At 41.8% G+C, this 12,516-nt stretch overlaps 1 protein-coding gene across 1 annotated transcript; it reads right to left on the bottom strand.

The window, feature by feature from the left end:
- Positions 1-4,302: 4,302 nt before the first annotated feature.
- RP9 (RP9 pre-mRNA splicing factor) lies at positions 4,303-10,555 on the bottom strand. Its single transcript, XM_071736071.1, has 6 exons — positions 10,145-10,555; positions 8,771-8,801; positions 7,863-7,992; positions 7,457-7,548; positions 5,954-6,015; positions 4,303-5,101 (listed from the first exon to the last, which is right to left on the bottom strand). The coding sequence occupies exons 1-6, from the start codon at positions 10,516-10,518 to the stop codon at positions 4,891-4,893; spliced, it is 900 nt and encodes a 299-aa protein (XP_071592172.1). The 5' UTR covers positions 10,519-10,555; the 3' UTR covers positions 4,303-4,890.
- Between the last annotated feature and the right edge of the window lie 1,961 nt (positions 10,556-12,516).

Genomic DNA, 12,516 nt, shown 5'->3' with positions numbered 1-12,516 from the left:
TATTTTAATAATACTTTTTTGGTCAATAGCTACTTTAATTGTAGTCTTCACTCCAAGTTGTTAGAAGAGAGGATACACATTAACTCTGTGATGAATTTCCTCCCTACCCTAAGCAATGCAAGAAAATAAGGGGTGCAAATTCTTAATTGGTGTTTAGTGCTGCACAAAACCTCTGTTCCATTAGAACTTCAAAGAAAAAAGAGGAACAGAATTAATTCAAGCATGGAGCTTTTTAACTTTGGAAAATGTAGGGCTGCTGCTCTTATATATCTGATACAGGAAGCTGCTGCACTTAGAGGGGGATAGACTTCATTCCAATGTGGAAAAATGAGTGGTAGAACGTCTTCAATTGAAGACCACAAATAATGACCCAGGAATACTCCTGAACTATCAGAGACTTACAGATAAGGATTGATGATCTTTTCACTGAACTGAAGTGTAGCTTTGGGATTCAATACTAAGCCAATCCTGATGATAGACTTAATTGTTTGTCTTTTGCTGCTTGTCTGATAAAGGAATATTCATGACCTCACTGTTAGATGGCACTCTAACATTTTTGGGAATGGCTAATATCTCCAAAGATCACGCTAGTCATCCTTTCACAGGTACTTGTGCTTTCTATGGAGATGTCAGAAGCAATCTGGGGCCTGGTGATGCCAGCTCCCAAGAATATGAGGGAGTAGCAGGAGGAGTGTTTAGACAGCTCTTCATCTGAAAATAAATACTATGTAAAACTATAAATGCTTAACATCTTGTAGTGTGCCAGTGCTATGGATCCACACCAATGTTTAAAGTAGTGTGGATGTTCTCATGCCCTAGAAATGCTTCTTAGATAATGTTGTATGTGGTGTGCTCTGACAGTACTAGTCCTGAGACTTTGAAGCTAAATTGTCTGCTTGGCTTCATCTTCACTCTGCACCATGGATGATCTGTGGGCTACATCTTAAATCAACTGGCCTATGATTAAGTTTAACATTCCAGTGGGTAAAAGGGCCATGCTTCAGAAAGGCTGTGAAAGACAAAACTGCATTTTAAAAGGCTGTGAATTGAAGTCCAGGCTCTTTTTATTTGGCCAGGTAGATAGCCACAGTGATATTTGAGCTTTAATTTGCAACTGATGCACATACGTGTCAACTTCTGTTAGCACTGAAGCTAGATGGCCCCGTGATGAGTAACTGCTGTGCTGGCAGTACTACCAGCTTGTAACTGTAGTAGCACTGCAGAGCCTCTGGAGATTTCACATGCTCTCTGCAGCATCTATTGAAGGGCAGCTGAAGAATCTATTTGCTGCTTGGCACACAAGTATCAAGCCTTAGAAGCCTCTGAGACTGCCAAACTGGGAGCTTCATTTGGACAGATTTACTGTCTGTGACTCAGAATTTCTGAATTATTATTTGTAGCTAACTAAAACCTCTGCAAAGTGGGTGTGGTATAACCACTTGAGATGCACAGTGGCTTATTTTGCCAGGTTTTAATTCTGTATTTTAATTTTCAATTTGGTACCGTCTGTGTGGTGTAATGCTTTCCCTTTCACAATGTCCTGCTTTCTGCCTTATGTTGGGAAAGATTTAGAGATCTTTGTTAAAATCAAACAATGGAAGACAAGCCAATGGCAAAAAAACCTTCATTGCATGCTAACTGTAGCCATACAAAGGAAAAGCAAATGCACCGTTGGAACAAAAACAAAAATAAATTCCCCTGACTGGCTCACTGCCATCAGACATCTCAGTCAACAAGGCTATAAACCCTAAGTAATTTCATGGCCAAAGAAGTTAAACAGATGTCAGTATTTTTTTCTGAAATAATCTTTCTGAGAAGGATGGATCAATGTATTAAGATAAACAGGTGTGGGAGCTTAAGACTTGTCAATCTGTTACCTATGAGGCATGCTGTAGCTGCATTTCACACTTACTTAGATTCATGGGATTATAAAATTACACTATTACTACCACTCAGGCTTCAAAAGAACTTTCCAATTAAAATATACATGTATACAAAGACAGCAAGGATTGCTAGGAAGAAAAAAAAGTTTCTTTGACAAATAGTTCAATGTTTAAGATCTAAAAAAAATAAGCTTCATCAGTCTTTTAAGAATATAGCTTTCTACCCTGCTTTCTAGATTTGTCTACATAGAAGAAATTTCCTTTACTATAAATACATGTTGGTATTTCTCTCTAGTCTACATATTTCTAAAAGACCTACAGTTTCTTAAATGACAGCTTTCATGCTACTTAAAATGCCAAATGATGAAATGAATCATGCTTGTCAGCACTCCAGCACTGGCTGCCAGTAAGCACTACTCAATACCTTACTCTACTGAAACTGTTAGCTGTAATTTGAAATTGTCTCTGTTCTTAGGAGTTTCAACAGGGAACTACTGAAGTCTTCATGGGACATGATAGAGAACTATACTAACTGGTAATGATCTGGTGAAAAATCTGTAAGAAACAGTTGTTCACATGCCTTCCATTACAGGAACTAGGGTGTACAGAGGAAAACTAACAAATCTGGTTTTTCCACTAATTGTTAATTAATCTTTAGAGTTCCTAGCTGAAGGAAACTGCAAAGCTTAGAAGTGATTGGATGTAAAAGAAAAAAATAACATGCAAAGCTACTGTACACTAAAAACATAACCTGCATTTCAAAGTATCTGCACTATAAGCTGAAGAGGTTGAAACAGCATCCTGGTGAAATAATGGAAATAACACTAGAGTTTGCATTGCTCTGTTGCACAGGCACCCACTATTGAACAGGAGCAGAGAAAGATGCTGGGTTAAAAAAGACCTTCAGCCTGGTACAAAACAACAATTTGGAGTCTCAAAACCAACTTGTAAATTCCATTTGACAGGAACTAGAGCCTGGTCCTTTATAGTATTTTTCTTGATTGTTCAAAAACCCTAGTAGGTTAAATGGCAAGGACCCATTAGCAGGGAATGGGCTAATAGATAAGGAGTTTGTTTTATGTTTTAAATGGTAAAACTAAAGTAACTGAAGAAATCTTTAGGGTAGCTCTGCTCTAGACAAACTTAAGTACAAATTCTCTTGGAGTGGATGAGGTGCATTCTATCTGTGGCCTGCATCTGCCCAACAACCACCAATGCTATAAACACAAGGGTTTTCCCAGCACCAAATGTGGCAATACACAAGAGCCACACCATTATAAATCTCCTCATTCTATTTCTGCTGTTAAATCATTTTCTGGTGAAAGAGCCTGGAGCTTTGAATTTGTTGATGATGGTGCTGGCACAGGGAAATACCAGGAGTCGCCACTAAATCCCATCACTGGGATATTTGCTAAATAATAAAGCACAATTCCACACTCAAGCTCTAAAAATGAAGATCTTTTTTGTAAGTAGGCCTTGACTACCTTGCTTTTCTCCTGGAATATATTTATTGTAAATAGCAAGCAATGGGGGGTTATTACTGACTCCAAGATGCAGGAGGGAAAAAATGCATTTTAATGTATACATTACCCTGTCTCCTTTTCCAAAGCTTTCAGGAGAAGAAAATAAAAAAAGGTCTTAAATGCCTTTTAGTCTATGGTTCCTTGATTTTGTTGATAATACTCACTCTACTTATGTTAGAGCTTTATATGTTTGGGGTTTTTTCCAATGTAAGCACTGAGCTTAAGTTCTAAGTGTTTTCAAAGCACAACTATTTTTCTTTCTCCTTTAGCACAGAGTACCCATATACATCATCCAGGTCCTCAAATTGCAGCTTTGTAGCACTCTGCCTTGATGCTTCAAAAAGATGCTTGTTTGAATGCAGTTTATAGTTATTTCAATCTTTCTAGTCAAGTCTGCCTTGCAAGTTTATTTAAAATAAAAGAATGGTCAGCCCACAAGGTCAATTAAGTATGTTTCTTCCTGCTTATGCATTGTTTACTGTTTACTACTTGACAAGCTTACATGTGTGTAGCTGAAAGTAATTTTGAAAGCCTTACTCACTTATATTCTTGTGAGATGATTCATAAATTACTAAATAATGCTAGTAAACATGAGTTTACTTCCCCAAGCCTTTTTAAAAGGAAAAAATCTCAAATGTATCAAAACAACTGATACTGAAGTGTATGTAGAAATTACTCTCTTTTAATTTCTAACATGAGCCCCCTCCCCTTTTAAATAACTAAACCCACTACCTTTGTACAATAAAGTTGAACACCTAACATCATTAAAGTTTGCTACTAAGTGAAGAACACTTTAGGTATTGTAGAATTGTGTGTATTAACAGTGATGTTTTTTTACTACACACAAAAAACTCAAGTCTTGCTGACACAGCAGTTTTGTTGTAAAGTTGGTTAGCTTTTTCTTCCCCCTTCAGCAGTGCTTTTTTATTTCCCTGGGGGCCAGTACTAGAATAAGTACAACGAACTTCAGCACATAGGCAGTATGCAGAGAAAAAAAACCAAAATGCAGTACAACCTGCTTACTGTAAGTGAAATGTAAGTGCTCTGCACAGTGCAAACTGAAGTCCTGTTACAATGAGGCATTTGTATATAATAAAATAACTTCATGGAGGAAAGAGACTTCGATGGACGGTCTGCTGGGTTCTGCAGATTTGTTGGTGATACCTTGGTAGTCACCACTTTTCTGCTGATAGTCACATGTGGGTGGCAAAGCAGAGGCCAAACTTGAGCAAGATGGGTGACTGCTAGCACAGGCTTTACAGTACCAAGATATGGGTGACTGAGTGTTATTTAATGCAGCTCTCTCCTTTCTGACTGCTGCACTGCAGAGGGACAGAAGAGGCCAGCCAGTGTAGGATGCTGTATGTATCCATCTGGATGATCTAAGCTTAATAAACCCTTTCTGGTCATTTCTTCCTCATTCTTTGGATCTTTCCTTGTATTTCACAAGTAGAGGTCAATGAGCATGCAGCAGGAGACTGCTGTCAGTCAGATTCTGACTTGTCATTAGATTTAGATGATTTTCGTTTTCTCTTTTTCTTCTTCTTCTTTTCTTTTTTTTTCTTTTCTTTCTTTCTCTTTTTTTTCTTATGTTTACCTTCTGAGGAAGTGGAGCTGCTGCTATCTTCTTCATCATCACTGTTACCATCATCTTCTGAGGTAGAATCCTCCAGGAGCTGCTTCAGTTGCTGTATCCTGAGTTTAAAAAACATGAATGAGAATCTCCTCTACCTGTAACAGTTTCTCCTAGCTTTCAGCTGTTTCCTTCCTAGTTTGAGAAATAGAAGCTGCATGCAAAGGGCAAGGTAACATTTTCTCTTCTGCTGAATTACACTCCTGATGCAGTTTTCTCAGACCTCTTTTTTGAGAGGAACAGATTGGTCTGTTTTCAGGGACTTTCCATCCCATGGGATATCAAAGACAGACCTGCTTATTAGCCAATATTTATGTGTGCCAAATAAGGAGGCAACAGCTACCTCCAGACCACCATAAGAAGTTCTATTCTTATCCATGTAGATGAATATTGGGATTATGATGTTATGATGTTCATTACTCTGATGGTACAGAGATCATGCCAGTGAAACTGACAGAGAATCCTCTGCTTGGGATGCAGAGATATTTAGACAGGCAATCTTCCTATGATTTCCCTTTGTGTTTACTGAAGGCACTCTGATGTATCAGATTTTAGAAACCATTTCAGTGAAGTCAGTGAAATAAAAAACCAAACCTCAAACCGTCTTTTTAGTCCTAAACCAAAACTGACCTCTAGTACCTGAATATTATGTCATGGATGAATATGACTCCTCTTTTAGCTTTCTTTTAGGAAATATATAGAAGCTAAAAGAAATAAAGAGGTAGGAAGTACTACTGATTGATTATTGAGAAAGCAGAAAAGCATTACTGTCTGACAACATAAAGAAACTGCCATTTTAAGATGTTCTGAGCTGGTAAGGGTAGCTTAAATCAAAATTTCACCTATACAGTAGTATCATATTATCAAAATGAAAACCAAGTTGAAAATGCAGTTTACTACAGAAACACACTTACCTCATTTCTTTTTCATGACGTTTATTTTCCCTTATTATATCATACATTGGATCTTCATGTGCCTTTAAAGTGGAAAACAGAAAATCCGGTGTTGGTAAAAAAACAGTATATATCAAGTATTTTCCTACAAAAATCAACCAAAGCAATCCAATCCAACAGGCTTTTATCAAAAGATAAAATACATTTACCAAGCTCTTAATTCACAAGTATACTCTCAGACTTAACATTGTTCATTTGGTTTTTGTCTTTTTTTTAACTTCAGGAAAAGCTTGTCTAGTTACATTACTAATGAAGGGGACCTCTCCTCTGGGTATACCTCTCTCCCTCTCCCATCACAGCTAACTGAGAGAACTCTATACATATAGAAATAGGAATATCCGAATAGAAAGACATGGAAGGAACATTTAAATTCAAAATATTGAGTTGTGCACTTACAGCATATTTTAAAAACTTGCATATAAAAAGAGAAGAATACAGAAGCAAGGATTGTAAGACAAACAGATAATGAAGCTGGAGTTGTCCTAACATATTATATGCTACCATTACTGGTTCTTAAATCAGTTATTTTTAAATTAAATGGACATTGCAGCGAAACTGTTGTGCAAGGAGATAGCAAATTTTACAGATACTTAAGGTGCTCACACCATGCAAGAATGCAGCAAAAGATCATCAAGTTCATCCCTTATTCCACTACCACTGTGGTTACCAGACCATGGCACTGAGTGCCACATCATTTGTTTCAAAAGACTGAGCAAACAAGTTCAACAGAGAACAGATACCAGATGCTGACCCAAGGTGGGAATTAAAATGTCAGTAGCAAATGAAAGATGTTGCAAATGCTTTGGACATATGGCAAGAGCTTGATGCAACAAAGAAGCCTGAGGAAAAATGAAGAGAAGCATTCTGATCATGAAAGGGGGCAGAAAATACTCTTTGCAGTAGCATTCTCATTGGACAAAGTCCAGCTTGCATTTTTCAAGGACAGAAATGAGGGCATAAGACTCAAAGTGATGAGAGGAGGTCATGCAGAAAAAATCTGCAGAACTGTGATGTAGCCTCCTGTAACAAGAGATCAGACTTGTAGACAATGACTGGATTAGACCTAGACAACGGGCTTCATGATGTGATTGTTCACAGTGAGAGTGGAAGGCTTGAAGCAACTGTAATGTGGGCAGCTCAAGACTGACTAAACATTTTTTGTTGTATTGGCATTTTAATCACAAAAGCTGAATATAATGGTTGAAACAGGTTCTTGAAGATTTCCCATTTAAATGTAAAAATTACTGATTTTCCTCTCAAAGAGCAGACTTTCTGCATAGTAATCAAACATCCAACCACATCTGTAGTTTCCCTTATTAGGAGATTTTCGGCATCTATATTATTCCAGAGGCAGAGGAAAAGTCCTTAATAAAGCACTGTCTAGCAGGTTTCTCTTTATTTGCAAGATTCCACATCATCAATATCAAAACAAACAAGCAGTAACACTGCAGTATTTGTACTCACTACTCGAAACTGCTCCAATTTCTGGTTGCCTTTGATAAAGAATGGGCATTCTTTGTCTCCCGTTCTGTGTCCGTAACGTTTACATCTCCAGCCTTTAAAGATCAAAAGCAAGGGGTGAATTGCACTTTTTAACCAGACCAGAGTAAGAAAGCAAAAAAGGTATTTGTGCAAAATATTTTCAAGTTTTTGGAACAAAACAGGTACAGGTATAATGCTGGTAAATGTAATGCCCATAAAATCCAAGGCTATTACAGCCTTCAAGGTATTGGTTGCTGTTATATCAGTATGATGCCAATCTACCTGGACCTTGTCATCTGTCCACCCAACATTCTGCCCTCCCCCAGAGTAAATGGATGGCTACATGAAGGTCCAATATTTTGGAATATTGGAATATTTTCAGCCTTACACTGCATGACTTTGACTTCTTTTCCCAATGGCATCCAAAGCCCCTTGGTTGGGGCATGTGCCAGGAATTCTCGTGCACTCTCATTGCCTGGAACATCAGGTATGCAGTCTTCTGGTTTTGTTTCATTCTCCTACAGAAGAAGATAAGGACAATAAAATTATTTTTGTTAACATTGTAAAAACTAATATTTAAAGTGTGTAGGCCTTCACTTAACATGGAATCTACTTCCCCTCTAGCATTTCTTTTTCTTGTAAGACATGAAGAATCTAAAATACCTGATCCTCTTAATAGCATAAAGTAATTTTTTTCCCTGACCCTTGAATTTTCCATAAAGTCTGAACTTTATTGCCACATTAGTTCCATTCCTGCCCATTTGTTTTAGTAATTTATTTAAATAAATAATATAAATGAAAACCTAACAGACAAGAAGTTCTTTTTTCCTCTTCCTAATGACATAACAGAAACAGCCTTTACAACACAAAACAGATTATGGCTTAGATATACACATTTGGCAGAAGTAATAATTAGTATGAAAGCAAAGCATTTTTACATATAAGCAATGGAGAAGAATATTGAAAACACATCATTCAAACTGAAAATCTGCTTCACCATAAATGGTTCCCTTCTATCTGCACTATTAGGTACTGCATTACGTGCACACTAAAAGGTGATGAAAAAAATGGTATTATCCTATCTGATTCTGGGTATTTCATTCTGGGTACTTCACTATGGATTCACCAAAGGAAAGAGACTGGCTACTAACAGGAGATCTGAGTTTTCCCTTGGAGGCCACTACTTCTCTCTGTAATTTACATAGGTAACCTAGACACTTAAGATAAACAGCTAAAAGACATGTTGTGTGAAAACCCCTTATAATACTGAAAATATACTGCAATATATTTACCAACCTTAATTAGCCCTGGGGGAGGTTTCTCATAGCTGAAAAGCAATAGAAATATTGTTACTCTGCAGCTAAGTACAGACAAATAAATCTATAAAAAAATACAGTATTTCAATGGCATGGAGTTAAAACCTTCACCTCACGTGCTCCCTTGTATTTTACACTATCAATAATCACCAAGAGCTGTATCGGAACACTGATACATGGATGCAAAGCAACTGAGATGAAATATTTGTCATATTAACACACATATCTCTTGGAAACATCCTTCAGATTCATGTTCCTGTGGGAGAATAACCACTTCCATTACACTATTTAAAAGGGATGGATTTTGATCCAGATTTCTTTACATCACTGCTGTATCATAGACACTATCAGCTGCAAATGTCAAGTCCTTATGTTTATCTCTGCCAGCCAAACCTAGAATATATGAATAATTTCATCATCTTCTGTGTACTAAGCCTAATGACAGAACCTTACCCACCAATCTAAGATCCTTCCCGCAGCATTTCTCTCGAGTTAAAAGTAGATGCAAGATTTTACTCAACTCCAAATAGCCAGCAGGTGCCATGTGGAGCACAGCAACTGAGAAAGTGCATCTGCTAAAGAGTTAAACGCCACGACATTACAAAACTGTCTTTGTAACAATAACTTTATTAGTGCGATGTAGTGCATAGCAGATTTTTTACTCTCATTTGGAAAGGAGAAAATCATGTTCTTGTGAACCTTCATATTTTCTTGTTCCATTGAACCCGTGTCAATGAAATACCATAAACCTTTCACAGCAGCACAGATTGCTGTCACTGGGCAGATCTCAAACCTTTTATCTTATTTTTTTCTGTAATCCACTCGAGTGGAAACCGGCTGAACAACCCCGTCTTCTATGCTTCAACTCCCAGACTTCTAGGAACCTGAGGAGACCCATTCCCCGCTGCCCCAGCCCCAAGTCGTGGTTAAGTCACCGAGCGGTTCTGCAAGCGACCCCGCAGGGAGCACGGCGCTGCCCGAACCCGCCGCCGGCTCTGGGGTGGCCGGGGACACCGGCGAGGCCGCCCGGTACCGCTCCGAGAGACACCGGAGGTGCACAACCGAAGCACAGACACACTTGTGTATAAAGTGGGACGCTTTTAAAATTTGAGGAAGATGGAGCAGCCACAGCGAGAAGGGAACGGGCCTCTGCCTTCCGCAGGGCCAGGGGCACAATAAAAACAAACAAAAAATCAACCCCAACCCTGCACTTAGAAACGAGCCCCAAATGCCTCCGGAGCAGAGGCGGGGGGTGAGCGGGCGGCCAGGCGAGGCCCGAGGCCTCCGTGGCTTCCTGGACAGGGGCGGGAGCCCCGGGCTGCCCTCCCCTCCTCCTCCTCCTCCTCCTCCTTACAAGGACTCCAGGTGCTGGAGCTTCTGGAGCTGCTGCGCCTCCTGCCTCTTCCGTTTCCTCTCATGCCGGTCCTGGGTCCTGCCGCCGCTCGCCGTGGATTCCGGATGGCTCCTGGGCCGCGCCTGGCTGCCCCTCGCCGCCGCTGCTTCTTCCTCCTCCACCCCCGGCTCCTCCACCTCCTCCTGCCCCCTTCGCGCCCTGTGGGACATGGGCCCGGCGGGCAGAGCCGCGGCGGACGCCGAGGTCGCGGCGACGCCCCCTCCGCTCCCCGCCCTCCACGTTGCGCATTTCGGTTTCACTTCCCCTGCCGGGCGGGGCGCAGCCGGCACAGCGCTGACTTCCGCCGGCGGCGGCTGCGCGGTGCTGCGGGGCATATCCCCCCGCGCAACGGCCTCACCTCTGCCTCGTCCCCGTAGCTGCCTGAGGTGGTGAGACAGCAGGGGGGGTCCCGCCAAGCTGCTCACTGCTCCATCCCACCTCACAGAACCTTAGAATCATTCGGGTTGGAAGGGACCTCTGAGATCATCAAGTCCAACCCTTGATCCACTGCCACTGTGGTTACCAGACCATGGCACTGAGTGCCACATCAGTCTCTTCTTAAAAACCTCCAGGGACAGAGAATCCACCACCTCCCTGGGCAGCCCATTCCAATGCCTGATCACCCTCTCTGTAATTAATTTCTTCCTAATATCCAACCTAAACCTCCCCTGGCAGAGCTTAAGTCCATGCCCTCTTGTCTTACTGGTACTTGGGAGAAGAGCCTGACCCCCCCTTGGCTCCCCCCTCCTTTCAGAGAGTTGTAGAGAGTGATGAGGTCTCCCCTGAGCCTCCTCTTCTCCAGGCTGAACAGCCCCATCTCCCTGAGCCCTTCCTCACAGGACTTGTGCTGAATCCCTTCACAGTCTCCTTGCTCTTTTCTGGACCTGCTCCAGCACCTCAATCTCCTTCCTGAACTGAGAGGCCCAGAACTGGACACAGTACTCGAGGTGTGGCCTCCCCAGCGCTGAGTACAGGGGCAGAATCACTTCCTTGGACCTGCTGGCCACGCTGTTCCTGATACAGGCCAGGATGCCATTGGCCTTCTTGGCTACCTGGGCACACTGCTGGCTCATGTTCAGCTTCCTGTCACTCCAGACTCCCAGGTCCCTTTCTGCCTGGCTGCTCTCCAGCCACTCTCTGCCCAGCCTGTAGCACTGAGCCTAGCACCCTTCCTGGGTGTTCAGAACAATGTGCAGGGTGCTGCGACCTCAAAACACTGTTATTAAAAATAACCGGAGCACCTCAGTGCCTCAAGCACTTACAGACTGGGGCTGAGGGGAGGCTATGGCTGGGGGAATGTGGCAGTGGGCTGGCCTGGAGTGGGTGGCTCATGGAGGTGAAGTAGGCTGAGCACATGGCAGGGCTGGGCTGGCAGCAAGGGGCTTGATGCCCTCACCGAGGGCTTGGGGTTGGTTGGGGATGCAGCTGAGGGGCATCAGAGAGGGAGAGAGCAATCCCCAGCGTGGAGGTGACAAGGCTACAAGGCCGAAAGGCATGCTGATACAGAGTGGAGAAGGTCAGGGTTGTCTCTTGCAGCATGCAGAAGGCGTAGGTTTGGTTTATTTGATTTTTTATTTCTTTAAATGGGTGGGTTGTTTCCATGGGATGTTGGCTGTGGGACAGGGTCTAGCCACATGCCCACAGGCACCTGGCTAGGGCTTCACTGCTGCATTTGGAGCTGCCAGATCAGCAAACCACAAATCCCTCCTCTTCACAGAATCACAGAGACTTAGGGGTTGGAAGGGACCTCGAAAGACCATCTAGTCCAACCGCCCCAGCCAGAGCAGGGTCACCTTCAGCGTATGAGTACCCCTAGAGAGCTAAATCTTCCCTAGGATTTTCCAGTTTCCTGCCCCAGCCACGATCTTTCTGATGCAGGATGAGGAATGGAGGTAGGTCAGGGGTGGGGGGGCAAAGCTTAAATTGCTGCTTTATCTTCAGGCTGAAGTTCAAGGGCACACGAGATTTCTGGGATTGCTCAGGAGCTGAGTGAAATACAGAAAAAGTGTATCTTAAAAGTCCAGGAATCACGGGTGATTTTGATTGATCATCCTAGCACTTTGAAAGAGTGCATCACAGGCAAAGGATGCTGTTTGCTGTGCTTACCTGCACACTTGTTTCTAAAGTACAGTAAGATGGAAACAGCAATTTAAACTTGTATTTTGCTAGGGTAGTACAAATTTTGTGTTTATTAAACAATGAAATAGTAATAAACAAGCACAACTTTAATGGTATTTTAGGTTTTACTTGGGAAAACCTTACTTATTTGGGATGAAAGTTCATGTCACGTTTCTCACTTTCATTCAACAAACTGTCTGCCTTTGTAACTTCAG

The sequence above is a fragment of the Heliangelus exortis genome, chromosome 2 (assembly GCF_036169615.1).
Source record: "Heliangelus exortis chromosome 2, bHelExo1.hap1, whole genome shotgun sequence".
NCBI lineage: Eukaryota > Metazoa > Chordata > Aves > Apodiformes > Trochilidae > Heliangelus > Heliangelus exortis.
This window is presented reverse-complemented; position numbering and strand designations above follow the sequence as displayed.

Excerpts from the sequence above, each read along its gene's own strand:
- RP9 (XM_071736071.1), bottom strand. The coding sequence starts at position 10,518 with ATGCCCCGCAGCACCGCGCAGCCGCCGCCGGCGGAAGTCAGCGCTGTG. Across the intron at positions 6,016-7,456 it reads AATTGGAGCAGTTTCGAGTA|GCACATGAAGATCCAATGTA; the intron begins GTGAGTACAAAT and ends TCCACTTTAAAG. Across the intron at positions 5,102-5,953 it reads CGTCATGAAAAAGAAATGAG|GATACAGCAACTGAAGCAGC; the intron begins GTAAGTGTGTTT and ends TTTTAAACTCAG.